General features: G+C 45.0%; 1 protein-coding gene across 1 annotated transcript in view; it reads left to right on the top strand.

The window, feature by feature from the left end:
• The window catches only part of LOC136758673 (collagen alpha-1(XI) chain-like), a 73230-nt gene that overhangs the window by 28650 nt on the left and 17441 nt on the right, over nt 1-27139 (top strand). Inside the window, exons 2-7 of the mRNA XM_066713240.1 lie at nt 6982-7129; nt 7431-7589; nt 8419-8614; nt 10918-11070; nt 11278-11358; nt 25648-26487. Of these exons, the coding sequence (XP_066569337.1) occupies nt 6982-7129; nt 7431-7589; nt 8419-8614; nt 10918-11070; nt 11278-11358; nt 25648-26487 (1577 nt within the window). The remainder of the gene's footprint in view (nt 1-6981; nt 7130-7430; nt 7590-8418; nt 8615-10917; nt 11071-11277; nt 11359-25647; nt 26488-27139) is intronic.

Genomic DNA, 27139 nt, shown 5'->3' with positions numbered 1-27139 from the left:
TTCTCTCCAGATCTGACTGTGTTGCTGCAACCATTACAGACATGGGTATGTGCTCTGGTGTCAGTCAGACATGAGCTGTACTATAATCCATACCAGACTCACAGCAGCTCCTAACCCTGGGCTTGAAAGTCTGATTTGCATGACCCCCCTCTCTCAATTAGCTGTGATTTAATAAATATGCACTGCAGCTTGTTACACTTTATTTAAATTATTTAATTTTAATTATTTATAAAGCATATGAGAAGTTTCCATTGAAATGAAGGGGAACCGTGAGAACGAGAGACTTGCTGTATCAGATGATTACAACATAATAAACAATAGGGATCTCCCCCGGTGCAGGCCTCCGAGGGGGGGATGGGGGGAGTGGTCTGCACATAGTTGTTCAAGTACCATGAGGGTGTTTGGTGCAGCGGTCCACTTAGATCTTGAAGAATATAAGAAAGTTTACAAACGAGAGGAGGCCATTCGACCCATCATGCTCGTTTGGTGACCATTAATATCTAAGTGATCCAAGGATCCTATCCAGTCTATTTTTAAATATTCCCGAATTTTCAGCTTCAGCCACATCGCTGGGGAGTTTGTTCAGATTGTGATGACTCTCTGTGTGAAGAAGTGTCTCCTGTTTTCTGTTTTGAATGCCTTGAAGCCCAATTTCCATTTGTGTACCCGGGTGCGTGTGTCCCTGCTGATCTGGAAAAGCTCCTCTGGTTTGATGTGGTCGTTGCCTTTCATGATTTTGAAGACTTGATTCAAGTCCCCACGTAGTCTCCTCTGTTCCAGGGTGAAAAGGTTCAGTTCCTTCAGTCTCTCAGTAGGACATTCCCTTCAAACCTGGAATAAGTCTGGTTGCTCTCTTTAGTTCATCCTAATAACCATCTTATCCTACTAACCAGCAGTTTGACTGGGACTCTTGCAGGTTCAGCTTGTCAGCAGGTCCAGCTGGGTCAGACTGTCCTATTTGGTGTCCTACCTGGGCTGTGGATTGAGGAACTCTAGTGGGAGATAACAAGCGAAGCACTGAAGATGGCCCCATTGAAGCCACGCGAGAACATTCCTATGGAAACGTGTTTGTGTGTCTTGCACTTGGCTATGTGAACTGGTGCCAGGGAGCCTGTTTGGGTTTTGCAGGCAGTGAAGGCATGCAGCCACCTTGGTGAGCAGGAGAGAAAGACGAGGATCAGTTCTCTATTGCATGAAACCATTTACAACCATTTTCCCAGAGTTCTTCCATGAGATTACAGATGCACCTCAACACACTAAAGACACTGCAGTCAATTAGCAAGTGAAGGAAAGAGCTGCTCTCTCATCTTTCAGTACTTGCAACTGGCAACAGATGTTAGGAGGGGCCAGGCTAGACTCCCCAGTGTCTCCTTTTCAGGACTGTCTAAATACTTTTCAGCCCAGTTCATATTTTGGTTTTGCCATTGAATTAATTCAGTTTATCAACCCTGATTATATCACCATTGTATTTTTCAGCTTTTTGTGATATAAAGTGATGTATATATATTTTAATGCATTGATGTTGATTTAAAGCACTCCGTATCATCTTACTGGTTATTGTTTGAATTCTCTGCTGTAGTATTCCCAAAGGACTTCACCCTGTAAAAGACTCTTGTGCTGAGACAGGTTTATTGTCTCTCCCATGCATGACCGTGTTGAGAACAAAATGTTGTCAGTTTGAGGGCTGTGGTACTGATAGGGTGGGGGGGGGAGAGTAGGCCTACATGGTGCTCCATAAGTCTGAATGAGAGACAAATCCAGTTTGATACAAAAACCAAGTCCATTGACTGTAGTGGAAGTGGATAGATCTGTGGACCTAAGATTTGTAGCCTAATATATTTATAGAGATATTAACCTGCAAACCACCATAAAGAATGCATATCCAGATACTTTAAGGTCTAGTCACCTCTACCTCAATAAGATAATAATTGTGGGTGTGCCACAGGATTCTGGAAAAAGACGCACATGTAATATTAAGTGAAATGAATACGTCCCTCCAGAATAACACACACACTGCACAACAGGGCTCACTGGAAAACCGTTAATTTTGTAAGGTTTGTAATTGGGCAGGTGGGTGGGTGATGTTGCTTTAAATGTTTTTAATTATTACTGTAAGGAGGGAGGGTTGGGGGTGTACAGGCAGACGTGAGGTGGTCCAAAAGAATGTCAGAGTCCGCCCCTACCTGTCAAAAAGTATTGTATCCCGTGGGCCGGGGTCAGGAGGTCGCGTGCCCAGAGGGAGGCAGGGCGAGTACTGGCAGGTAGTGTGCTCTGTCGCTGTTGACACGCTGCGGGTGATGGATGCATCTTTGAGCGCCTTCACTCTCAGGTTGGTGGATTTTAAAATGCATGGAGAGCACAGAGGAACTCCATAACCCCCCAATACTCAGATCAAAGGGTCTCTGACAGTACGGTGAATGGGGTGGGGATCGGAAAGAGCATGAATAGATAGACACTGTGCTGTTAAAGGAGAACAGCTGGAGTGAAGAGAAGTGGAGACAGGCCTGCATAGATGCTAACTGTGCACAGAGTGTCTGCTGGATATCACCTCATGGTTTAGTCCATCTGAAAACCTCTAAAGTATCCCGACAGGAAATATGGTTACCACAGTGAATCAGGCTGAACTGTTTCTGATCTCTGAGGCAGGCTGTAAATCTCCCTGTTATTCGTTGTTTTATGGCCTGACCTGGCCCTGTCTCCAGACTCCGCCTCCCCCATTCTCATACCTGGGAAGTCTAATCCCGACACTGACCCCCAGACCCAGCATCTCACAACCCGGCCTCTCACAACTGGACACCTATAACAGACATGAGGTAATGGGGCAGCCTCTGAATGGGGGAGAAAGCACAATATTTCGAAGTGTGCAAATAAACACACAGGGTAATGAACAAGCAAAACGGATTAAAAACACGGGAAGAAATTAACAATTTCTGCGTCCTGTGCTGCTCGCAACCTTCCACTTGTGATCTGATGGAGCAGGAGGCCTCAGGGACCGAGGAACCATGACTCTTGGCCCCAGATTTTACAGTAAAGCATAGCAGCATTGTCTCTTTGCGATAAAACGGAGGAAAGAGCCCAAGCTGAAAGCGTACAGGGTGAAGGTCGAACTCCATCAAGCGTGTGACAGTTATGCTCAGATGAAAGGCGCGTTCACTGTAGGCAGGTAGTTGCTCCAGGACTGGAAAAAAGTCCAGTCCTTAGTAAATCCTGTAAAAAGAATTAATTATACGTCCTTGAGGGGCAATTATACTCTAATGGAAAAGCCGTAATGTAGCCTTCAGGCCTGTTTCCTCTGGGGCGGGTATTGTATAGAAATCATTGTGCTGCTATCGCTCTGCTTTTACAGTCCTCGTCTTTACCTGCCAGTTAGCCTCCGCAGAAAATGGATTGGATGTCAAATCCTTTAAGAAGGCAATTATAGTAATTGATTCCCCTGATGGTTACTTACTAATCACCATGTATAACCTCTCTTCCCCCTCCGGTTTTTTTTAATTGAAATGTATTTTATTCACAAGCGAGTTGTTTTCCGTGCATGATGGCAGAAGGAAAGTTATTCCAGCTCTCTCCCTTGAGTTAATGGAAAGCAATGGAGTATAACCATTGCCTCATTAGAGTTCTTTCTGACTCTGGGCTTTTTGTACCTAATATTATTTCTATTATTTTATTTTATTTTACCACTGTCTATAGTGTAGCTAAAGCCTACAGTGCCTTTTTGGAAATACACACACACAGGAGAGAGAGAAAACTAAAGACAAGAAGTTTTGCTTGTGTTTGTCTGGGGCAACCAGGACAGTGGGTGAGTTAATCTGGCAGCTGCTCTCAGTAAATCACATTTCTGTAGAGATGGGGGCTGGAGGGAAGGGGATAGTGAGAGGAGGAGGAGGAGGAGGAGGGATGGGAGGGGAATCGATCCTGCCTCAGGGATTTCTTTCACTTAACTTTGAGATCATATTTAAAGAAAATAAAAAAGAGACCTTCTCTTCAGGCATTCTTGGCATTACTTTGCTTCACACTGCATTACGCCTGCATTCAGTCAGGGTGGTCTAAGGGCAGCAACTGTTACAGCACAGCGTTTTAATTCTTCCACCCTCCTCCCACCCCAAAGCCGTCGACCCCGTGACTGTAGGAAGCAAGTGGAGTGGAATCAACTTGAGCATCAATTAGCCTGTGAAATGAATCTGTAAATAAGAGCAGGACGGGAACTCTTCATTGAGGACTTCAGCCTTGAGTGGACTGTGGGTACATATGCGCCAGAGTTCTTTAGCTGTGTCAGGGTTTTTTTCCAGAATAAGTTTTTCAGGCACATCTTACGCTGGAGGAGCCTGGCAGCATTTAGTTTGCTGTGTTTCACAGCTCTTGACTCTAGATCAGGTTGTAAATGCCACAAAGTGATCGACTCGGCAGTGTTTCTGCAGGACAGTGTCATTTCACAGCGTGCCCTGGGATGTGTTTTCCAATGATGCATTTCATTTGCAGAGTATCAATTTATTTATTCCGCTGTTTATTACCCTGGTTATTGTGCTTTAGGATCTTTGCACTTTGAACATGTTTTTTCTGTGGTTGTAGCCTAGTGTTACAGAGGTCTGCTATGGTTTTAACACACCTTCAGTGTGCTCTGCTACACTGGACATGGATACACCCTGGGGTACTACTTAGACACATTCCCATGTGTAGCACAGTGAGGGCATGTTAAGCCCATAGGAAACCTATGTAAGCCTCTGGCCCAACCACAGTAAAGCCTTGTTAAATGGGCAAAAATCCTGTGGTAAATGTATCAGGGAAAACGTGAAGAAGGGATACCCTGCCACCAGTTGGGGGGGAGAACACATAAATAAACAGTTAAACTGTCCAGTAAAGGGGAGGAATGACCACTAGATCAAGATTAATGCAGTTTCTATAAATAATCACATCACTCACACTTAAGTTGCATACTTTTATTAATTAATTTATTTCTGTCAGCAAATGACCTTTGGCAGAATTATTTTCTCTGTGATCTGTGAACGCCAAGAAAGAAAACTCACAGCTGTGTTTAGCAGTTTATTTTCCACAGCTCTCAGGACGGGTTGGGCTGACTGACTGACCGACTGACTGTGCGTTAGCATCGCAGCCTGCCGCACAGACACAGCTGCAATTAACTTGTCATTTCCCATTCACCCGCACTGCACTCGGAAAATAAATACCCCTGAGAGGTTCGTTAGCTGGAATATTACCCCCACACACACACACAAAACTAAAAATGAGGCACTTAAGAGAACTTTCTCTCGTGAAAAAATGCCAACATCAATTTACTGAATTCCCTGTGCTGTGGAGAAGGAGAGAGGCCAAGATACACTAAACAGAGAATGTGGCCAAACTCCAAGGCTGACAGAAAACATGAAATTGAGCTGAGTGTAATTTACCCAAACGGGGATCAAGACTGCCTGGAGACGTAGGCGCTCCACTGCGCCCCGTAAGACCGAAATAACTTCTGCACCCCAATAACAGAGTGCCACCTTGGTTATTTATTTATCGTTTCCTCACTGCACCCTATAGGGCTCCACATCACTGGTTAATTTTAAATCTACAGTGCATGCTATTCAGTCCTATAGTAGCGATCCTGTTTGAGTTATGTAACATCCTAACCATGCCATGGAATTGCTTTAGTGCAGCTTGAAAATGGAGCAATTTCTAAATAGGGCTGAAACATATGGTTGCATCATATTTTGCTGTGTAAGATTCATAACCAGCATGAGGAGCTTTAAAAGCTGCCAGCACACACATACTGTTCTACACTCAGTGTCTCTGGTGGATTAGAACGAGACACCATAAAACAAAGCATGATGCCTCTTAGAGTCAGAGAGCAAAGATGTTTCTGACGGAGCACGCCACAGTCCATGAATGATGGGGCCGCCATGACACTGGTACAGCCGAATCACTGTGCTTTTAAGTCCGCGTGTGTTGTGACGCCCTGTTTGCCAGAGGTCTGCTCTACTCACAACGTCACTGGGCCGTGCCGCCACTGTGTATGGTGCTTCATTTGCAGCCGAGAATGTCTCTGTTGCAGGTAATCCACAAGTCAGTATTTTCCATTTTATTTTGTTTTTAAATGTTGAAAGACAACCAAGTGACATTTACAGGTGTGAAATAATAGAAAAAATCATAATAAAAGGTGTTTCCTTTTTCTCCCTCTATGGGGAAAAAAAACATGTTTTTTCTTGAGACAGCTCTGGGGTAGAAGCCTGACTGTCCAGGGAAATTCCTCTCCTATCCTGTCTGTTTCCTAGCCTTGTTTTGAAAGGTGCCAGGGCTGGGAGACAGGCCCACAAGCCTCCTTGCCATGGGAAATTTTATGTATGTTGAATGAGATCAGATTTCATTAACACCTCGACCTGGGCAGCTGCTAAAGGACCCTCAGAGGCAGCGTGCTTTTGTCTCACTGTACCTACATGTCGTTACGGCGTCGCATTTTCAGAGCTTCCCAGGGGTTGCAGGGATTTTTGGGGGTTTGAGCTTTCCGTCTGCGGTACGTCAAATTCTAGTAGGTTGCAGCTATTGTTGGATCTGCACCATGTCTCACCTCCTCGTTTCCCCCCGTCACTCGGACACAGCAGCATATGCTATCCAGAATATCCCTGCAGAAACACAGCGCCTGTCACGCTGAAGGCAGCTTGTTTTTGTAGCTGTTTTGGCTTTCTTGCTCTCATCTGGACAGTATTTGAGTGGTGATAGGTGAGGACAAGGCCAGGTGCCCTGTCAGAACTGGGCCTTGCAGCTGGGATGGAATGGTGACTCAAAGTGCCAGTCGCCAGTCACAATGGAATAAACAACAAAATAAAATGACCCTGTTATCTGTATTCCCTCATCCCTGAATGCTGTCATAGTGTTGGGGTGATGGTCTCTAATGCATCATCTGGTACACTATTCTGTGACCTGTAAGGCAATTTAAATATTCACTGTATGTGTTGTGACACATTCCCGATACATTTCCCCTTCTCGCCACAGAGACCCTTGACCTGCTGCCGCGGGTCTCTCTGCAAGCTGCAAATGGCACCAACATGTCTGTGTCAGAGGATGAGCAGAAGTGCCCGGTGCTGCACATCGGGCAGTATGCCACCCTCACCCTGCCGGCACGCCAGGCATTTGGAGAGAGGTAAGCCCACCTGTTTGGTCTCTCTCTGTGTGTGGATGGGGTGGATATCTCATGTTTTGGTTGTTGCTGCCATGTGGTGTATTTCTTGCAGAGTCAGTCTTGTGGCCGCAATGAGTGTCCCTCCTTGACTGACGCTGACTCTACTTCTTCATGACAGTCAGTGTTCACACTCCGAATGTGTAACTCATTGCTCTGACTGTTTTCTGGGGCCAGGGTTTGGCGTTGGGGATGGTGCAAGGATAAGGGTTAGTGATAGACCACATATTCTTAGTTAACGTTTTGTGTGTATGTGTGTGTGCAGCTTTGCAGATGAGTTCAGCATCCTCCTGGAGCTGAGTTACGGCCTGCGTGATGACGTCAGCCTGCTGACCCTGCTGACCCCCCGCGGACACATCCTGCTGCAGCTGCGGCTCAGCCCCTACGCGCTGACCTTCGTCTCCACCATCCGCAGGCACTACGAGTGAGTGGGATGTTTTCTGACCACTGTTTTATCAACGAATAGTGCAGTGGAGGTCAGCTGCCCATGCCTGCTCCCTATGCCTGCTCCCTCGGGGGTTAAGGGCAGGGCTGTGACATGACTGTGCTTTACCACATCGAGCTGTCTACTAGTGCCGTTCTGAAGAGCTGCTGTCTGTCAGGGATCAAACCTCGCGACTCATCGAAGAACAGCTCGCACTCCAATGCTGCTGGAGGAAATGATCCCGGGCGGGCTCCCTACCAAAGTCCTGTAATCGCCTACAAGACACTAAGTAGATTTCTTGCCTTTTGATATTCTGCCAAAGACCATTACACATTACACAATTACACAGTGATATATTAAAGGTAAACATTACAGCTTTGAGTCATTACCATAGCTCAGAGGCACGATACGTCAGCAAGAACTTGCCGAATTGATTTATTTTAAATCCACCTACTTGGAGCTGCTTTATGCAAAGCGCAGAGTTGGGGCAGCAGGCAGGTGGTTGAAGCCTGTCTGTTCCCTGTGTGTCTGTCCGTGTCCACCCGTTTGTTTACTACATACTATATTAGGTGATTTCTGGGCAATAATTTACAGTACAGGCAGTGTGTGAGAAGGTATGTGGGTCGCTGACTTAACTCTTGAGGTTGCTGTTGTCGCAGATTCATTGTGTTTACTGTACAGTTCCTAGATCAGTTGTGTACTGAAGAGCCACATGAGCCGGGCCTCTGTGGTTTTGGAAGCGGTCTCATGTTTTCTTATTCCAGAGTCCACTCTCTTCCCCTTCACTACACCTCATGCCCTGTTCCACTCCCTACCCATCTCTTTGCAGATTCCCGGTAGGCATGCTGTCGGATGGACGGTGGCACCGCGTGTCTGTGGGTGTGTCAGCACAGGGTGTGGGGGTGTATGTGGACTGCGCCCTGGTGGAGAGTGTGACCTGGAAGAACTACTTCGGCATGGGCATCACCACCGAGGGGCTGCTGATGGTGGGCGGCATTGTCGAGACTTTCGAGACACCCTTCGAGGTGAGAGCACGCCCATACCTGAGCAGCAACACCCCCAAGGGTTAAGAGTCCACACTGAAAATGAAGTCCATCTGCAGGCGCTTACTGGAGCCCCAGTGCGCCCTGGCTTCAGTACTCATGCAGCCTTTCTCTGATACTCCAGATAACCGCTCCGGTCTCCTGCACTGCACTGTAGATGGATATCCCATTCTCACAGTCCTGGCCACTGACGAACGATGCCTTGGGCGGGGATATTATTTATGAAAGAGCAACTGGTGCTGATCATTTAACAGTTGAACAAGGGAAATGCTGCCTAGCAAAATGCACACACATCTGTCTTATTTCCCCCCCTCACCCCTTACTCACAGTACCGTGCATTATTCAGGGAGACATCACATTTACCAGTCACCCTGGGTCTCCAACAACAGGCGATGAATTTAAGAGAGCCGGTAAACCTGCAGGCCTGCAGTGTCAAATATTGGACTCACCTGACCTGCGGTTTATAAAACACAATGTTTGCTGGTCATGCAGCACTTTCATACAGAGACAGCGTGTAAAAAAGAGCACAAAACGGATCTGTTTAAAATGTTGAGCATTGTAAAACAGAAAACAGAAAAATAAATCTGTTGGCAGGATGATTCAGGCTTTCTCCCACTGGGTGGCAGCAAAGATAACTCAATGGCCATGTGTCTGCCTCTGTGCCCCTGCAGTCGACTGGACACCGCGTTCACGAATTGCTGTAATATTAACGCACGGACACAGAACGGACTTGTGTAGAACCTCACCCCTTCAGAACCCCTCAGAACAGCCCCCAGGGTTCCGCCCATGGCCAGTATGAGCCGCGACATCAGTCGGTTCGTCAGAATAGATAACAAGTTAACCAGGTATAATTGAACCCCGCCGGAGGAATGACCTGGCCCTGTGGAAGGTGCTTCTCATCTCGTGTGTGCTCGGCGGATCTGAGGCTGGGCAGGACAGGGGTGAAAAGAAGACACCCAGGGCCCAGCTGTTTGAACCATGTTGGGTTTTAAAAGTTGTGAGCTCTTCTTAAAGAATAAATAAAAAAAAAATATTACGGATCAATCGGAAAAGGAAATGGCGTATGGTTTTTGCCCCCCATTATCTGTCCTATGGCTGCGGCATTATAAAGCCAGAGCTGTCTCCCATGCTGGTCGCAACGGGATTTGGGATTCTTACTCGCAACCTCCATTCCCCTGCATGTCGTGTCTCTGTCCTGTCAACACATCCTCCCCCTCCTGGTCTGGTCCTATGAACCATGTAACTTGCAGCAGTGCACAGTGGGGTCATTTTAATTTTTGTATTTTGTTTTTAATGCGTCCTTAATCCCGGGGTTTAAATCACACAGTCAGAAGCAGCTTCACCCTGTCATGAGGAGCATGGCGTGAACTGCACCGCGCATACCTCAAGGCCTTGTATCTAATTGACTCCAGAGCTCCAGAGCCTCTCTCTGCCTGTAGCAGGTGGGGGCATTCGTCCAGTCTGGCACTGCTAGCTGGGGGGTTGTTGATGGGATAGCAAACCGCTTCTTTCTCATACCCAGGGGCAGACTGGGACAAACAAACGGCCCGGGAAGTTCAAGTTGACCAGCTCATATTTATGCCAAAATCAACATACCGAAATAATAATGAAGTCAGCATATGCCGCGTGCCGTCATGATGAAGTATCGGTAAAAACAAAAAACAAATAATTTAACGTTAAATATTGGTGTAGCATTTTTATAAAAGCTTTAAGGCACAAGAGGCCGTGATATATTGTATAAATTCTCATCATGTAACAGGCAAAAAAAATAAAAATAATAAGTCATATGTAGACCAGCGGCCCACACAGGTCCAAATAGACCAGCCCACCCAGGATTCTCCCACACTTCCCGATTACCTGTCCTCCCCTGTTCGTACCTGTTGGGTGGAGCAGCTGCTACCACCTGTCTGATTTACTGAAGTTTTGTAGGAATCTGAAGTGGGTGCAGTCAGGGCCACAGTATGTTTTTGCAGAACAGACCACGGGTGCTGGGGGACCCCAGTCCAGCAGGTTATATCTGTCTGTTTAACTGCTGATACAGTGAGCATTGTAAGAGTAAATGGTCAAATCCAAATGCGTGGAAGATGCAGTGCAGAGTCCGCACAGTAAGACTGGGCAAAACTAAAGCATGTTTAAATTAACCAATCTATCACTCCAGCAGAGCAGTGCATGTGACCACTGTGCATTGGACACCACTGTCCGTTTTGCTGCTGTGTGGAGGGAAGCAGCTGCATGCCCCAGTAGATGGCTGAACCTCCTGTCCTTGTCCTGCTTGTTCTTCCCAGGGTTCCTTGCGGCAGATGACCTTTGTTATGGGCGACCCAGACGCCGCCAGGCAGCACTGCACCCTCCACCTCCCCGTCTGTGGGGGGGCCTCTCCCAAACCCCACCGTTCTCCGAAGAATGCCCAGCCTGAGCTGCAGACACACAGGCTGGAGGTAGGCGGCACCCTAACGCACTGCACTCAATCCAGCCAGTTCTCTAATGACCAATTTATTGACATTTAATGTGTGTATGTATTTGAATATGTATATATATTTTGTAAGGGCGCCTGCTAAGAAAATAATAATAATAATAATTATTTATTTATTTGCGTGTGCAATTATGTATGTATATATTTATGTATTAACCTGTTTCATCTACAGGATCTTATATTGTCCTCCAATGATCTTGAAGATTTGCCAGAAAATTCAGAAAGCTCTTCAGACATGGAGCTCTCACTGACTGTAAGTACCCTACAGGACAGAGAAGCGATCTTTAGCCGAGGGCCATGCTGCTCTGCTTCCAACTGCTTGTTGTGAAGCATTGTTCAGAGAAAAATCTGTCCCTTCTCCCACCCCCTCCACAGAGGGTCCGCAATGAAAAAAAGACTTCAGTTTCCCTGCTTTGTGACCACACATCCCTCTCTCACACTCACTCAGGCACAGTGCAGAAGACCAGCAGCCTCACTCAATCTCCACCCTTAAAAGAGGTAGAAGCAGAAAATTACTTTTTCCCCCTTGCAACAGAATTGGCATTAACAGACACAGAGCGCCAACTCCTAAAGTAACAGATTTTTACTTCTTCTTTGTTCCCCCCCCAAAGACAACAAAAAAAACTATAACCAAACGACCGGCTGCTATAGCCATCGCACAGATGCATTCCTTGCCAATGTCTGGCCATTCGAAGACACGGCACATTCCCATTAGCGCCTGAATGCCTTCCTTATTTGTCCCAATAACCCTAGTATTTTATTTCCTAATGAGGGGGAAATCTGCAATTAATTATTGCCATGGGAACACCTAGATGGTCTTTCGGCAGCAGTGACTAGTACCCTGGGTGAGAGCAGAAGGCAGTTTAATGAACACACTGGCATTGGGCGGTTGAGGAGTGCACCATGTTCTGGGAGCTGTGTTCGGCAGCAGCTCTGGCTGTGTTAACAGGAGTCTTGAAAAGAGATTTACTCTCCCTTTCACGGTGTTGCTCAGGTGCGTGTGTGAGGGAGTCTCAGTGTTCCTCTGCACACCGACGATGATTTCCAAGTAGGCTCATGTTTAATCTAGGATCTTCCTTTCTCCTATCTAGGCTCGTTCCACATCCGAATACGCAACTCTGTTTTAAAGGCACAGACAGTTTACCAAACAATATGTCTGCTCTTACAGTTACTTAATTGGCTATAGAAGTCCTTTAAACCTAGTCTGGGATTCCAGTGGCCAGCCCGTGTCCTGTGTGGAGTGATGAGGGGCTACGTGTCCTGGTCCTCTCAGGGCTTAGGCCTTTTGTTCTGCATGGTCCTGTTTGCTTAGAGAGCAACCCAGCAGGACACCAGACTGCTGAATACTTCCCAGTGCTCCCCTGAGCTGCGAACTTAAGTGCTCCTCCAGAAACATGCAGTTTTGGTGCGTTTGGTTCCCCCCTTGCAGCAAATGTGGCCCAAGGCAGCCATCAGACTGCGCTCCTAACAGCTGCGCTCTGTGTTCATTATTTTCCAGCTGCGCTCTCTGTTTTAGTACTCTGCTGCTGGTGTGTTAGGAGCTGGAGCTGGCACTGTTTTTTATTATGATTTTTATTTTTGTATTGTTATTAATGATTCTCAACCACGTGGGGTAATCATAATCACCCCTCCGCAGATTAAACCGTGCCAGCCAGATGCATACTTGTGATGCAGGGTCAAAGAGCCATGTGCTACACTACACACCAGCTTTGCAGACTCCTTCTTGTTCTTATTCTTATTCTTGTATGTGGCGTGGCCTTCAGGGTGAGGGAGGCTGCATTTACGAGGGGATATCCATGGCCCCTGGTATAATTTCCTGCACTTGTCTGCAGGTTCCCATGATTGCTGCGGTCTGTGTGGGCTGCGTTAGTGACTCGGACAGATGTTGAACGATGATTTTGCTGGGCGAGTCTGGGCCGGATGGGGGTTGCAGCATTGTTAAGTAAGGCTTCCGTTGCCAGGGTATCTAGCTCCAGTGGTATTATCATTAAATAAAATATTAGTTAAATGACGTACTTATGAGCTTGGAATTATTGTCCTTTGTAGCCCAGCCTAATGGACCTGACTTTGAGTGGCCAGTGCTCTAGAGTTGCCTGTGTTCTAGAACGAAGTCAAAAATTATCAATTTAGACTTTAGCTTTGAATGGTTTGGCACCATTCAGAGCCACATCTGGCTGCAGAAGCAGCTGACCATACATAACTCTGATTACAAAAATATATATATATATATACAGTACTGTGCAAAAGTTTTAGGCAGGTGTAAAAAAATACTGTAAAGTAAGAATGCTTTCAAAAATAGACATGTTAATAGATTATATTTATCAATTAACAAAATGCAAAGTGAGCAAATCCATTGCCTTCATAACAGCATCAATTCTTCTAGGTACACTTGAACAAAGTCAGGGATTTTGTAGGCATATATTCAGGTGTATGATTAAACAATTATACCAAACGGGTGCTAATGATCATCAATTCAATATGTAGGTTGAAACACAATCATTCACTGAAACAGAAACAGCTGTGTAGGAGGAATAAAACTGGGTGAGGAACAGCCAAACTCAGCTAACAAGGTGAGGCTGCTGAAGACAGTTTACTGTCAAAAGTCATGCACCATGGCAAGACTGAGCACAGCAACAAGACACAAGGTAGTTATACTGCAGCAGCAAGGTCTCTCCCAGGCAGACATTTCAAGGCAGACAGGGGTTTCCAGATGTGCTGTCCAAGCTCTTTTGAAGAAGCACAAAGAAAGGAGCAACGTTGAGGACTGTAGACAAAGTGGTCGGCCAAGGAAACTTACTGCAGCAGATGAAAGACGCATCATGCTGACTTCCCTTCGCAATCGGAAGATGTACAGCAGTGCCATCAGCTCAGAATTGGCAGAAAACAGTGGGACCCTGGTACACCCATCTACTGTCCGGAGAAGTCTGGTCAGAAGTGGCCTTCATGGAAGGCGGCCAAAAATCTATACCTCCGACGTGGCAACAAGGCCAAGCGACTCAACTATGCATGAAAACACAAGATCTGAGCTGCAGAAAAATGGCAGCAGGTGCTCTGGACTGATGAGTCAAAATTTGAAATATCTGGCTGTAGCAGAAGGCAGTTTGTTTGCCGAAGGGCTGGAGAGTGGTACATGAATGAGTGTCTGCAGGCAACAGTGAAGCATGGTGGAGGTTCCTTGCAAGTTTGGGGCTGCATTTCTGCAAATGGAGTTGGGGATTTGGTCAGAATGAATGGTCTCCTCAATGCTGAGAAGTACAGGCAGATACTTATCCATCATTCAATACCATCAGGGAGGCATCTGATTGATACTGTTTTGAAGGCAGAGGGTGGTCACACCAAATATGGACTTGATGTAGATTTTCTATTAACATGTCTATTTTTGAAAGCATTTATTCACACCTGCCTAAAACTTTTGCACAGTACTGTGTGTATATATATGACTTTCAAAAATTGCAGGAGCTAAAATAGTTTTAATAAACCTTAAATGGGGGGTGCCTTATCCCAGGGAGTTTATATAAAACAGATTATCCATTCAAGGATGGATGTCTAAAAACAGTTCACATTTACCAATGTCACAAAAAACAATTTATTGGAGAAAAAGTGAACATCATGATGCTTATGCATTTCGACTTGTCTTGCCAATAAATAGTTTTTAAATGCATATTGCAAATGCTACCAAGGTAGTGGGAATAATTGAATCTGACTTCACTTGGATCCCACCCCCGTCCCCTTGGTCCTGTCAGCAATTTGAAAACCTTTTATATGTTTCTTTTATCAGTCATATATTACACACTGACAGCCCGTCGACCCATGTCTCTTAAGGGAGGAGGATCAGAGAAAGCACAGCTATTAATCTCCTCTAAATCAAACCCTAATCTTTGAGTAATATCTGTGCTTTTGCTCAGGAGGACTGGAAAACCCACCGTGTGAGTATGGAGAGGAAGGAACTGAGGTTATACTGTTCGCAGGAACAAGTAAGCTCTGTAATGGGAGGAGAGAAGTTGATGCTGCCATCTGCTCCACTGTGCTGTTCACTCCCTACAACACACACACACACACACCTTCACCTTTGCAGGAACTATACTTTTGTGGATCAGAAGGATTCCTCATTCTTAGTCTAGGCCTTCTTTCTGGGGTCTTTTCCTCCCACACTGTTTGCACGCAATGCGTACTGCATTGCGTTAGGAGGGAGAAGAGTGCTTTGCTACTTGTGTTGTCTGCGTGAAGCAGTCTTGGAGCTTAAAGTTGCAAACTGAGTGAGTCCACAAAAACATGCAAACACAGAGCTCAGGTGTCACGTAGCTTGCTGTGGGATTTGGTGCTACATTCATGTCAAAGTGAAAATGAACAAACCAACTTGTACAAGGAGCAACACTGGCTTATTTTCAAGTCTTTGCAAACTGACAAGTGAGTTTTGTAATGGGGTTTTACCCAGAGGTGTGCACTGGTTATTATTATGATATATTAGTCTTTGTTTCAGCAGTTTGGACATGGTGTGTGAAAATAATCTGTGTATGGGTTTTCCACCCTCCCTTCCAAACGTTATCCTCTGTTCTGACACCTCTGCTTATGGGAAGCAGCAGTGTGTGTGTGTGTGTGTGTGTGTGTGTGTGTGCAGTTTCATTTTTATTTGAACCTACCAGCATTTACAAGAAATATAAATAAGCATATATCTTTGCTGGTCTAAACTATTACAGTAGGAGGAAATTAGGAAAAAAAATTGAAGAAAAAAAAACTTTCTATCCATGTATACCAAAACTCCTGTTCTTAAACTCCAGTGCATGTGAGGGTGTTCATTTTCACATTTCAAAGAAAAATACTAAATTAACTCAAACGGATGGTAAAGGTCTCTGAATGTCGTTGTACAATTTCCTGGTCAGGATTTATTGCCGTCAGCTCGGGCACAGAAGCCATGTGCAGCGCCCAGCCACTGTCAACCATTATTTTTATTTATGTTTGTTTTTCTTTACTGCAGCAGGGGGTGCGGTCAATGGGGGTCATGGAGACAGCCTGCATGCGTTTATAGGGAACTGGGGGCTTGTGGGGGGGGGGGTTGTGGTTGGTTAGCCTGAATACTGGTAGCTTGCACAGAGTCATCTGCAAAATGTATGGTGTTGATGAACTCTGGAGTGAGAGAGGGACTAGCTTGGTCAGGCGTGTGGTGGTGGTGTTGAGGGGGGGCTCTGATTTAGTGCTGCTTCCCATCTGCACTGAGGTGAAGAGTGTCAGAACATGCAGGGAGACGCTCTGCATCCCAGGTTTTGCTGGATGCGGCAAAGCTACGGGTCACAGGGAGGGTGACAGGAGCCCTGCCAGGCCCGGCCCCGGCTGGCCCTCTCCTCTCCAGCCATGCCCAGTGTGCCTGGGTCTGATGCTAAATAGAGGGGCAGGGAAAGGATGTATAATAACGGGGGGGCTGGGGGTGGTAAATTCCTGCATTGCTCACTGTAACTGCTCCTTGAGTTATGGAGTGAAAAGCAGGAATCTGATTTTTGTTTTTCTTTTTTCTTTTTTTTTTTTTTTAGACCTTAGACTCAGAACCACATGTTTTCAGCCCTAGGAATAAGTCAGATCGTTCTGTTTTCCATGTCTTTGATCCCTTTCCAGACATCCTTTATGTATAACATTGACATAAATGCACAGCTTGGACAATACTATTTATATGCATATATTTACAGATATATATATATATATACACACACACACACACACACAACATGTATTTATTTATTTTTTCTTAACTGGGGATGTCAGATTTATTTTTCTTAGTAGAAAGGGTGATGTTTTTGTTTTCAATATTTTGGGAAAAGCATAGGTTTCCAGCTTCCAGTTATCTCAATTAGATCCTGTCAGCGTTCCTGTGGGAGAGGTCAAAGGGTTGGGGTCAAAGCCACAGGCGAGTACAGATTTGTACAGTTGCTAAGTGATTGGTATCAGCAAACTGAAGCCTTACAGGAGGAATGTTGAAAGATGCATTTTTTTCTTCTGTGTTTTCAAACCAGAGTTATAGACTTTAAGAATTTTCCGGAATGTGTATTGAGGAAAAGCGAGGATTTTGAAACTGGATTGTTTTAAATGTGTGTCACGGTACACGGCGACCGTAAACTGCAGATTTTGTTTCTTATGCTACCCATTTCATCCAAAAAGGGTTTTTAAGAATGTGAGTGGCTGCAAAAATGAAATGAATAAATGGTTGTAAATTATTGCAGTTCTAAGTGAAAGGGTTATGAACCCTAAATGAGATAATAAGAGCAATTTTCTGCATTGTGCTTAAAGCGGGGAGGCTGTGACGGGCGTTATTTACGGTTTCTTGTCCTTAGATGTTGCAGTATGTGAGCTCTAGCCACACCGACTCAATCCTACTCCAGATGTTTTTGGCCAAATACAAACTTTTTGCACCTTCAGGGCTGAGTTTTGCAAAAGCCACAGCAGCAGAACTCGTTCAGAAAACCCACCACACTGTGGAGAGCGCCTAACCAGTTTACAGAATGAAGAAACTCGCAGAAAAAAGAAATCTATTAAATGTCTACTTACAGGGAGCATGGTTTATTGAAAGGGGGAACATCCAAAACGATTAGGCATCATTTGCCTTACTGAGACACTTTCACCTGCCATCTGGAATGTTTTTAGTCACAGTGCAGTCTGAGGAGCTTTAGATTTACTTGCTTGACTTTCAACTCAGAGTGAATGTTAATAAAAATAGGAGCAATGGATGCTGGGAAGGGGTGTTTGTTGCAGGATACTGGTGCTTTGGGCACAAGATTCGGGGTGTCCTCCTCCCAGACATTAGATTAAAACACCATAAATTAAATTAACAAATACAAATAAAAATGAAAATACTGTTGAAATTGCATTCCCTTTATCTTTCGTGATACCTGTGGTTGGTAGAGAAAAATAATGAGGAGTAATACCAAAGCACTTGTTCCACACTTTTTACTGAAGTGGTCAATAGTTGAGACAAGGGAGCAGGCCACAATCCCCCTTCTCCCTCATACCAAACAATACAATGCATGACTGAGACGGAAGTCATGTAACTTTCATTCTAAACAGGAGTAGTGGAGTTAAGTAAAAATAACTGGCATTGTGCTTAAATACCTAACAACCAGTAGCAATATGGGGACAAGGCTGAGGCTTTTATTATCATTCTTGAAAACATACGTTAAAATGCCGTTACAGTGAAAAGAGACGGTGTTTCCCTCTATTGAACAGAACCCCTCTGGATGCCAAGTCCGTTTAATTACAGCTCATGTGAGAGACGCTTGGGAGCGCTGTGATGCATCAGACGAGCTGCTTCGCATCGTCTGCTGCATCTGGCATAGCGCACCTATCATTAATGCGTTTGGCCTGAAGAGCTCAAACTTATAATTATCCATCTGCAGACTGTAATTTAGTGTAGCCCGTTGGAGCTGTATAAATCAGATACTGTGCAAAAGAAAGATTAAAAGAAAAAAAAAGACAAATGTTGCTGCATCAGTAGATTAACTTTTTTTTTTTTTTACACTCTGACTAAACACTCTAATTTTACAGAGCTGAAAACATGATGAAGTCTCTCTAATGGGAAACATCTTTAAAGCTCTGCAAATGCCTGTACTGCAAAGCTTGATTGTTATAGTTTTATGGCAGGACATGATCTGGAAGCCATTACTGAGCGCCAATCCCAGCAAGTGGCATAGCAAGTCCACTTGCGAACCATTCTCTTTTCTTTTTTTTCTTTCTTAATGGGCAGCCATCTTTCACTTACACCACCGGTTCGTCTGCAGGGCTTAAATGCGAGACTGCGGGCCTATGGGATTTTAATGAGCATGCTAGGCAGCGAGAAATTCTTACTGGCATTTCACCTCTTTTCTTCTTTGATCCAGTTTCTGTTGCGTTCAGTGTTTTGGGCTTATTAAAAACATGGAATTTGGATCTTCTTAAATACCCACCCTAAGTATTTATTTGTCCTGTTGTGTTTAAATCACAGTATGTCTTCTTGCAGTATGTATCCTTGCACTGTCGTCATCATAATAAGAGCGGTTTCTCAGTCGATAGTATAGCTTACTGTCTTATTTTTCTACATGTTTGTTTCTAAGGCATTAACCTCAGTCACAGTAAGTGTGCAGCATCTGTGTAGAGACATTCCTCTTTCTAGGCACTGGTTACATGTGTGAATGTTTAATCCTGTACCAGAGACGCACACCATCTCGGCTAGTGACAAACTGCAAGGCTTCAGAAATGTAAACACGGTTCCAGAAGAAAATGTATTTTATCTTATCAAACAGTATCTGTTTTCTACATTTAAAGATGGTGTGTACGCATTAAATATCCATGTAGCTAACAATGGCAGGGATTCCCTAGGGGGTTGTTCACAACCAGAGCTTAGGGCTGTTTCCAAATATCCCATATACAACAGCTACCCCTGGTGGTGGCTGGCTACTGTGAGCCCATGGTGTCCTCGGTGAGGGCTGATAGCCTTTCACTTCATCACTCCTGTGCTGGGACAAAGCGAGGGTATAAACTGTTGTTGTTGTTATTGTTATTATCAATACATAATGAACAATTCCCCTGATTACAAAAAGTACAGAGAATTCTGGCTGGACCTGTGCTGTCCTTCATTACTGACCAGCAAGGTGGGCGAGACTAATGGGGCTTCTACCTGTGCTTTTCAGTGTGTGTGTGAGAGAGAGAGGGATGGTGTGGGGAAAAAAGAGAGAGAGAAAGTGAGTGTGGGAGAGAAAGACAGTGAGGACAGTCTCTGGGAGAGAGAGTGGGTGTGTATGAGAGAGAGAGAGAGAGAAAGAGAGAGAGAGAGTGGGTGAGTGAGAGAGACACCAAGTGTTTGTGTGTGTGTGAGAGACAGGGAGACAGAGAGAGTGTGGATTGTCAGGGAGCGATCAGTCCATGCCTGTGTCTTGCAGCAATGGGAAGCTCTGAATGGCTGCTGGCCTGGGTGCTGCTGTACCTCTGTGTGTTTGGACAGGGGAGCGCGATCAAGGTAGGACTGGTGCCCACATGAGGGTCTGTTTGGACACGTGGTTTCTGAGCAGCCAGGGGTGCTCATGCACTGTGGCTTCTTAAACTAGGATACAGAGAAAATGTTTTTATTTGTTTGTTAAACTGCAGCTTACAGTGCAGTATAGTAAGGTTTATGTTTGTCTACATCTATTGATATCTATGTGATTAACCTAAGCTTTGTTGGTTATAAAGTCTTATGCTCTATTTGAAAGTGACTGTAATGCTCTGATTTCTGGATTCTGGATTTCTACACTTGGCTCCTGACTTTGCGAGCAGCATTGCCTACTTTATTTCAGGGTTGTCGGTAACTCTTTTGCAATCGCTTGCCTCTAGTTCGAGTGATGACAGGATCAGTGTACAGCTACACAGATGCACAGGGTCATTAAAGTATATAATTGTTTAATCCTGTCCTTTTTCTTTCTTTCTGTTCTCCAAACAGTCACCATAGATCAAAGATAGTCCTCTGCAGATTAAAGCTGTTGTAGTATGTGTACGGTAGTTTATGCTGAAGCCATAGTGCAAATATTGCCTATATTTGTAAGCTAGCTAGAAAGGTTACATCTTTGTTTTGTTGTTTTGGTGCACATCATTAGCATTCTTATATGTTAATTACAGTTGTTTGATTCTCTGGAGGAGGCGACTCATGAACGGCCTGTACAGCGGGCAGAATGTTGGTCTGTGTTCCCTGTTTCCAATTAATTTTCAGCCATGCAATTAAGTTTTCGATTTGATGGACAGAAAGAAAGAGAGAAAGAAAGGGGTCCAGCTTGCTTTAAAAGGATACTTGGTCATGTGCAGAAGTGAAACAGACTGGAAATAAATGGGTGGGCATGTTTTGTGTCCTCTTGCAGGTCCCCTGATAAATATCCCTTCAAATTTTGTATCTCTGCACTGCGTTTACTGTATTTCCCCCCCTTGATTGGCAGGTAAGTCTGGTCATTGTTTTTACAGAGTTTGGGGCATTTGGTGCATCTTTCTTCTTCCGATTGCTGCCCTTTTGTCACAGATGCACATTCAGAGAGAGACTTGTATAAAAGAGACCAACACTGGGGAAGCCGTTTGTTAAACTTATCGCCAACTTAATGCTGCACTTGGTTGACTGTTTTTAGACAGGTGATCTGCCGGTTGCTACATAGTAGGTGTCGCTGGTAAACAATGTACCGGGCGGTAGAAGATGTAGAATAGCAGTTGGTTGCTAAACGAGTGCTGAGAGTTGTGCGTTCGTGGTGCATATGTGCCTACGTTCAGATCCTGTTTTTGTGTGCTTTTGTTTTATATTGTGTTATTTTTATTACAATCTGGAGATGTCCCAGATCCGCCTCCTGACATGTTTCGAAACGTGTTTACCCAGCTGCAGGCGGGCCAGAGCACTGAGGGCTCAGATTGCACTCATACCTGTGTGTTTCCTCTGATTTATAGGCCTCTGTCAGGACAGCCCACTTAATATAGGTAATGTCCTCCCTGCAGCGTGTTTCTGAAGAGATTGACATGGTAACCAATCACTGCAGAGACAGTCGAGTGTCAGTGAGAGCTCTATGTGTTTACCCAGTTCATATATATAATTATATATATATAGTTATCCATAATTCACAGTGTCTGTTTTCACTGCAAAGTGGTGTGTCATAATGAACTGGGTTCAACGGCACCTCTGATTCCTAACCATTTACCCAGAATGCACTGCTTAAGGGTAAAGTGAACCACATTTCATGCCATTCAAAGCCTTAATATGGAGCTGTTTGCCAATGCCTGTGACATGATGCGTCTTTCTGACTTGATACCCCTTCAACATTGTCCAAAATGCCGTCCTGGGCCCTGGTGTTGTCGAGCCTGCGCCGCAAAAACATACTGCGGCATAGAGTTATGCTCACGGCAGCCAATCACATACCGTATCAGCTGTGGAAATTCCAGGCATTTGAATGTGAATAATTATTAACATTTAAAATGTTACATGTTAAATTTAAAACAATTACATTTTGTGGGTAAAGATAGATGATGTTGTGCACAGTATTGAAGTCAAGTCTCTTTCTGAGAGGAGCAAATGCAGGACGAGGGCTATTTCTTAGTTTTTTGTCGTCGCCGCTTTATGTGCCCACAGTTTTATTTTTTAATTTTAAAGATAGATTTTAGTGGAACAGCAAAACTGTCCTGGGCCATCACTTTGTGTTGACATGATTCTTCACAGGTGTTTAACATGGAGCACCCCCCCCAGCCTCTGTCTTCCTTTCAGTCTGCAGGCCCTGTAACAACTCGGTAAGACAGAGCGAGGCGCCAGTCTGTGTTGTGGTGCTGTTTTTGTCCTGTCAGCATTCCACTCCTGCCACCTGCCTCCCTGATAACCATCCCTGACAGAAAGCTCTTAGAATGACAGTTTTCACAAAATAAAAATGTGTTTTCTCTTGCCAGACAATGGCACCCTCACCCAAAACCTTGTGTATCAGACTTTTGACTTGTAATTTGGAAGTTGGCAGTAATACATATATACACAGGCACATGCAGAGTATATTGTATATCTATCATATATATATCATATTTGCAATGAACTGGGGCTTCCAGTCACAGCGGGGATTCGAATCCCGATCCCCCCCCTCCCCACAGTGCAGCAACCTTACCCCATCACTAAAATGCCCAGGCCTCTTAGTGAGGCCCAAGATCGCTATAATATATACACTGTAAATACATATAATATACGGTGTATATATATTTTTTCTTAAATTGATACTGCGGTGATGTACCATGCCTTTTGGACATGGGCCTTCAACAACATACAAAAACTCCGCCTCGCTCCCATCCATTCACACGCCACACTCCCTGGCAGCGCACACTCGTAATGACTTCACTGTGCCTCAGAAAATGAAACCACTTCATCCAAGTATAAGAAAACAAACGTGCATGACAATCTCTACACACGGTGAGCCATACGTCATCACTCATGCTCCTGCCTGTCGTATTTAATATCCACAGATAAACCTAGTGAGGCACGCAAATAATTAGGCAAAAAGATTAATCACACGCGCATCCAAATATCTTAGAAGGTGCTGGGTATCGAAAAAGATCATATAGAATAAAAAGAAAAGAAATACCTGCACACTTACTACAGCTCCAAAAAATAAAAAGTATTTATTTAGTCCATGCTTCACAGGATTTTAGTACAAACAACATTTCGAATTAAGACAATTAAAGGCAGCCATTTGTCTGCCATTTAAAAACACTCACCAGATTATTTGAAGATCCAGCCTACGATCCTTTTGAACAAAGCAATTTATATTGAAGATCCCTCTCAATATGAAATGATTGTCAAAATGCTACATTATACTTTATATTCATTTATTATACTTTATTATATTTTTCTTTCATTTAATTTATCCTAGGCCTTGAAGACCTGTGTGTGTGTGTGTTATTATTATTATTATTATATTATTGATGATTTCTTAGTTAAAGTTCAAGAGCTGGACAGTAAAGCAGGCAGTTTCTTACCCACTGCAGCAACACTTTTAACCCCAGTGTGTAGGCCGACCGAGAGACCAGAAAATGTAATAACACACTTTGAGATTGACTGAGCAGGAGAGTGGAGGGAGGGAGAGACAAAGAGCGGCTATTCTTCACTCCCTCCATCCACTCCCTTGTTCTATTCCATGGGACCAGAGTGTGTCCTCCTCTGTAGGGGCAATGGCACAAGTAAGTCAGGTTTGGAGGTCACTCCAAGCTATACAAAAGCGAATGAGTATCCCCTTCAGGTCGCAGGTTGCAGCCCGATGTGCTGCTCCTCTGTTCACCACTGGCTGACCCCTGTGCCCTTCATCTAATTATAGACACCAGTCCACAGCAGCAAATTTGCTCTTTATTGCTTAATTCTAAAGTCGGTTAACCATTTTATATCTTTAAGTGTTTCCAATTTACAGGCACTGCGTCTGTCATGGTAGGTAGGAGAGTTTTTTGTATTTTTTATTTTCAGGTTTCTTGTTTTCACTGTGGATGGTGGATTCACAGCTCTGTTGATTCTGACAACACATAGGAATTGACTAAAGGAAAGGTGTACAAATGATGTATTCTGTATTCTAGAGCCACCATATGAACTGGGTCAGAACCAGACATGAAAATTTGTTATTCTTATTTGATGATTTTCTATCTATCCCCATTTCCCTAATACAGCATTTGCATCAGGTATGAATAGGTGTGCCACTGCTTGCTGGAAGAGTCACACATGAGAAAAAGTAAATGATTTAATGAATCAATAAATAAATAAAACAATCTCCTCATGGGTTTAAAATGAAATGTTGCTACTGCCAGAGTGACACGACTCACTGAGGGCACCGAGACAAGCTTGGGTACATGGCTGAAAGTCAGGTGTGTTTTAAAGTTGGTAATGGGGCGGGGTTGATGTGCCATGCTGAATTTTACGTTAAGTAGATGCGCCTTAGACTTCTCAAAGCTAGGGAAAGACTACCCTGATACCTTAGATCAGAGTTTACTTTGGCACCCTTTGGACTCAAGGAGAACGTTGGAATTTCAAAGGCATCCTGCTGTGTTCTGCTCAGCTCAGCCTACAAGGTCTGGCGCTTGGCACTGTCGGACATTACACAGCCCTGAAGGGATCAGGTATCTAGAGTACGAGAGGCCAGCTCTCAGAGCAGCCTTGTGTGGACAAACAATATTTAATTGTGTCCTGCCTGAGGGCTGGAGTGCAGCGAGCAGCACTGCACCATGCTCTGCAAGTCTTCGGGCCCTGCTTCCACACTGCCCTCACCTGACTGTAGTTATGTGCTGTTCGGGATGCAATTAACTCTTTGAAGTTCTTGCACCGTCAAACACAACACCAGGATGTAAATCACAGTATCCCCTGGGGCCCGAGTTTCCTGTCAATCTCCCTGATCTTAGATCCCCTCCATCCCCCATGGCTACACTTTTGCTATTAGTCAGTTGCATTAGTCGTTCTTGCAATCCTGTGGCTTTGTGTTTCCATATTAAGTCAGGTCCTTGCATGCCTGTGAACCACCCCCCCCCCCCATCTTTTTACATATCCTGCCCCCCCCTCCAGTTACAGCTTACTGCTGTGTCCCATTTAATGCCTCAATTCAAATTTACAGCCTCTGCCCCCTGTACCCTCCCCCCGAGCCAACACACTACCTGGACGAAGCGCACCAGTAAGTTAGAGGCAGATGAAGCTCTTAGGGGTTCATTTAGCAGTAGAGAGAGGGAATGTTGCCCACAGGTTCACTAATGCATCTCCTGAGTGAGCTTTATGACCTGCTACCCGACCACCTCTGTAACCAAGTCTCAGGGATACTGGCACTATGATATTCATTATGTTTAATGAACCAAAGAAAACCGCAAAAAAACATGCTAACCAATAATTAATAATCTTGCTGTCATAAAACTACTTCCTGTTGTAGAATTGATCAATAAATAATTTCAGTCCACACCGGGTCCCTTTCCGTTTGAATATGGCAGTTTCATTCTGCTGGAATTGTATCATTTGTTTAACAGACAGTTGGTTTTCAGTTTAGTTGTCCATCCCTTTCTTTCTTACACTCTCCCTCTCTCACTCCAGGTTTCCACAGCTCAGACTCCAATGCCCTCTGTGAAAGGGTCACCTAGTAGCCCCCGAGGGGACGGCACTGTGCCCTCTAACCCCAGGAGGCCGTCCATCGTGTTCCGTGGCGATGTGTTCCTGCTGGAGGAGGACCCCATCCTGGTGACCTCAACGAGCGCCCAGATCTCAGGCCCTGGGCGGCTTGGGGGGAAGCCTGAACCTGACTCTGCAGATTACCAGGATGTCACTCTGTCCTCCTCCGGCCCACCGTCCAGAGCTGTACCCAAGGGTGGCCACAACAGCGTCTCAGGCAAGTCAGAATCCACGTCCAAACTCCAAGAGGAGAATGTTACCACGGACAAGAGGAAGCAGGATTCGGGCGAGAGGACCCGGGGCTCATTTCCAGGGAAACCCTTGGACGACATCATAGACTTGGATTCTTCCACCTCTTCTTCCTCCTCTTCCATCCTGACCAAAAAGTCATCTCAGGGCTTCTTGGAGGGAAAGGGCCAAGACATGCCCCACCCGCGCCTCCCCACGCCACTTGACCCTGATGCCAAGCTGATGATCGAGGAGGAACTGCTGCTTCCCTTGCAAGCAACACCCCCTAGAGACAACAGCAGTGGGCCGGGGGATGCTGGGACAAAGCAGGATGTGAACGCCACCAGCACAGGGAACAGCAGTGTCCTCCAGCAGCATGCAGAGGGGCAAAACAAGCAGAGGGTTGCAGGGAGCAAAGAGCTGATGGGCACCGTCACACTTAAACCCCGGGTGGGAGCAGAAGTGCAGGGCTCCGATGGCAGGCTGTACCGCCTCCGGCAAGGCCCCCCAGGACCACCTGGACGTCCCGGACGGAGGGTGAGATTCCTGTTCATTTGTTTTTGTTGTGGTTGTTTTTGTTGATATGGTGTTTTACTCAATGGCAACAGCTACAAGAAGTGTTAGCAAAGTAGTGGGCGCATAGATACTGGTCATACAGACACTGATGGGATCTTCAGGTTGGAAGCTGGAATTGAATAGGACTCAAAACTACAAATCTCACACTCTCATTCTCCATCTTTGTTTGCGTTTAAGTTGTTCTTTCTTTACTGAATACAGAAGTACAATCTCACACGAGGCCTCCTCACAGTCTAGTCAAACTGCAGGAACTCTTCACGGGCTCAGATCTTGTGGGGCTAAAGCATGCAGACTGAACAGATGAGTTAATTTCCTTAATCAGACCCGATTCATTTTAGAAAGGAGTCTGTAGCGAAGAAGTTTGTGTAGAAACCTGCCCTGTGTAAAACCCTGCTGGAATGAAGGGGCCAGGTGGCAGCTTCTATTCCATCTGGACAGGATCTAGATTACCAGTTCTGTAAAATTACCCAAATCACACCCAGATGATCAGTGACTTACTTCCAGTCTGGAAATGGCTGTAGGATGCCCTGCTGGTCATTTGTACAATTTTAGAGTTGACATAGCAATGGTAACCCCCCCTCCCCCCTCCATAAAACTGCATGTTTTAAGTTTG

This window comes from Amia ocellicauda, chromosome 9 (assembly GCF_036373705.1).
Source record: "Amia ocellicauda isolate fAmiCal2 chromosome 9, fAmiCal2.hap1, whole genome shotgun sequence".
In the NCBI taxonomy this organism is placed as follows: Eukaryota; Metazoa; Chordata; class Actinopteri; order Amiiformes; family Amiidae; genus Amia; species Amia ocellicauda.
This window is presented reverse-complemented; position numbering and strand designations above follow the sequence as displayed.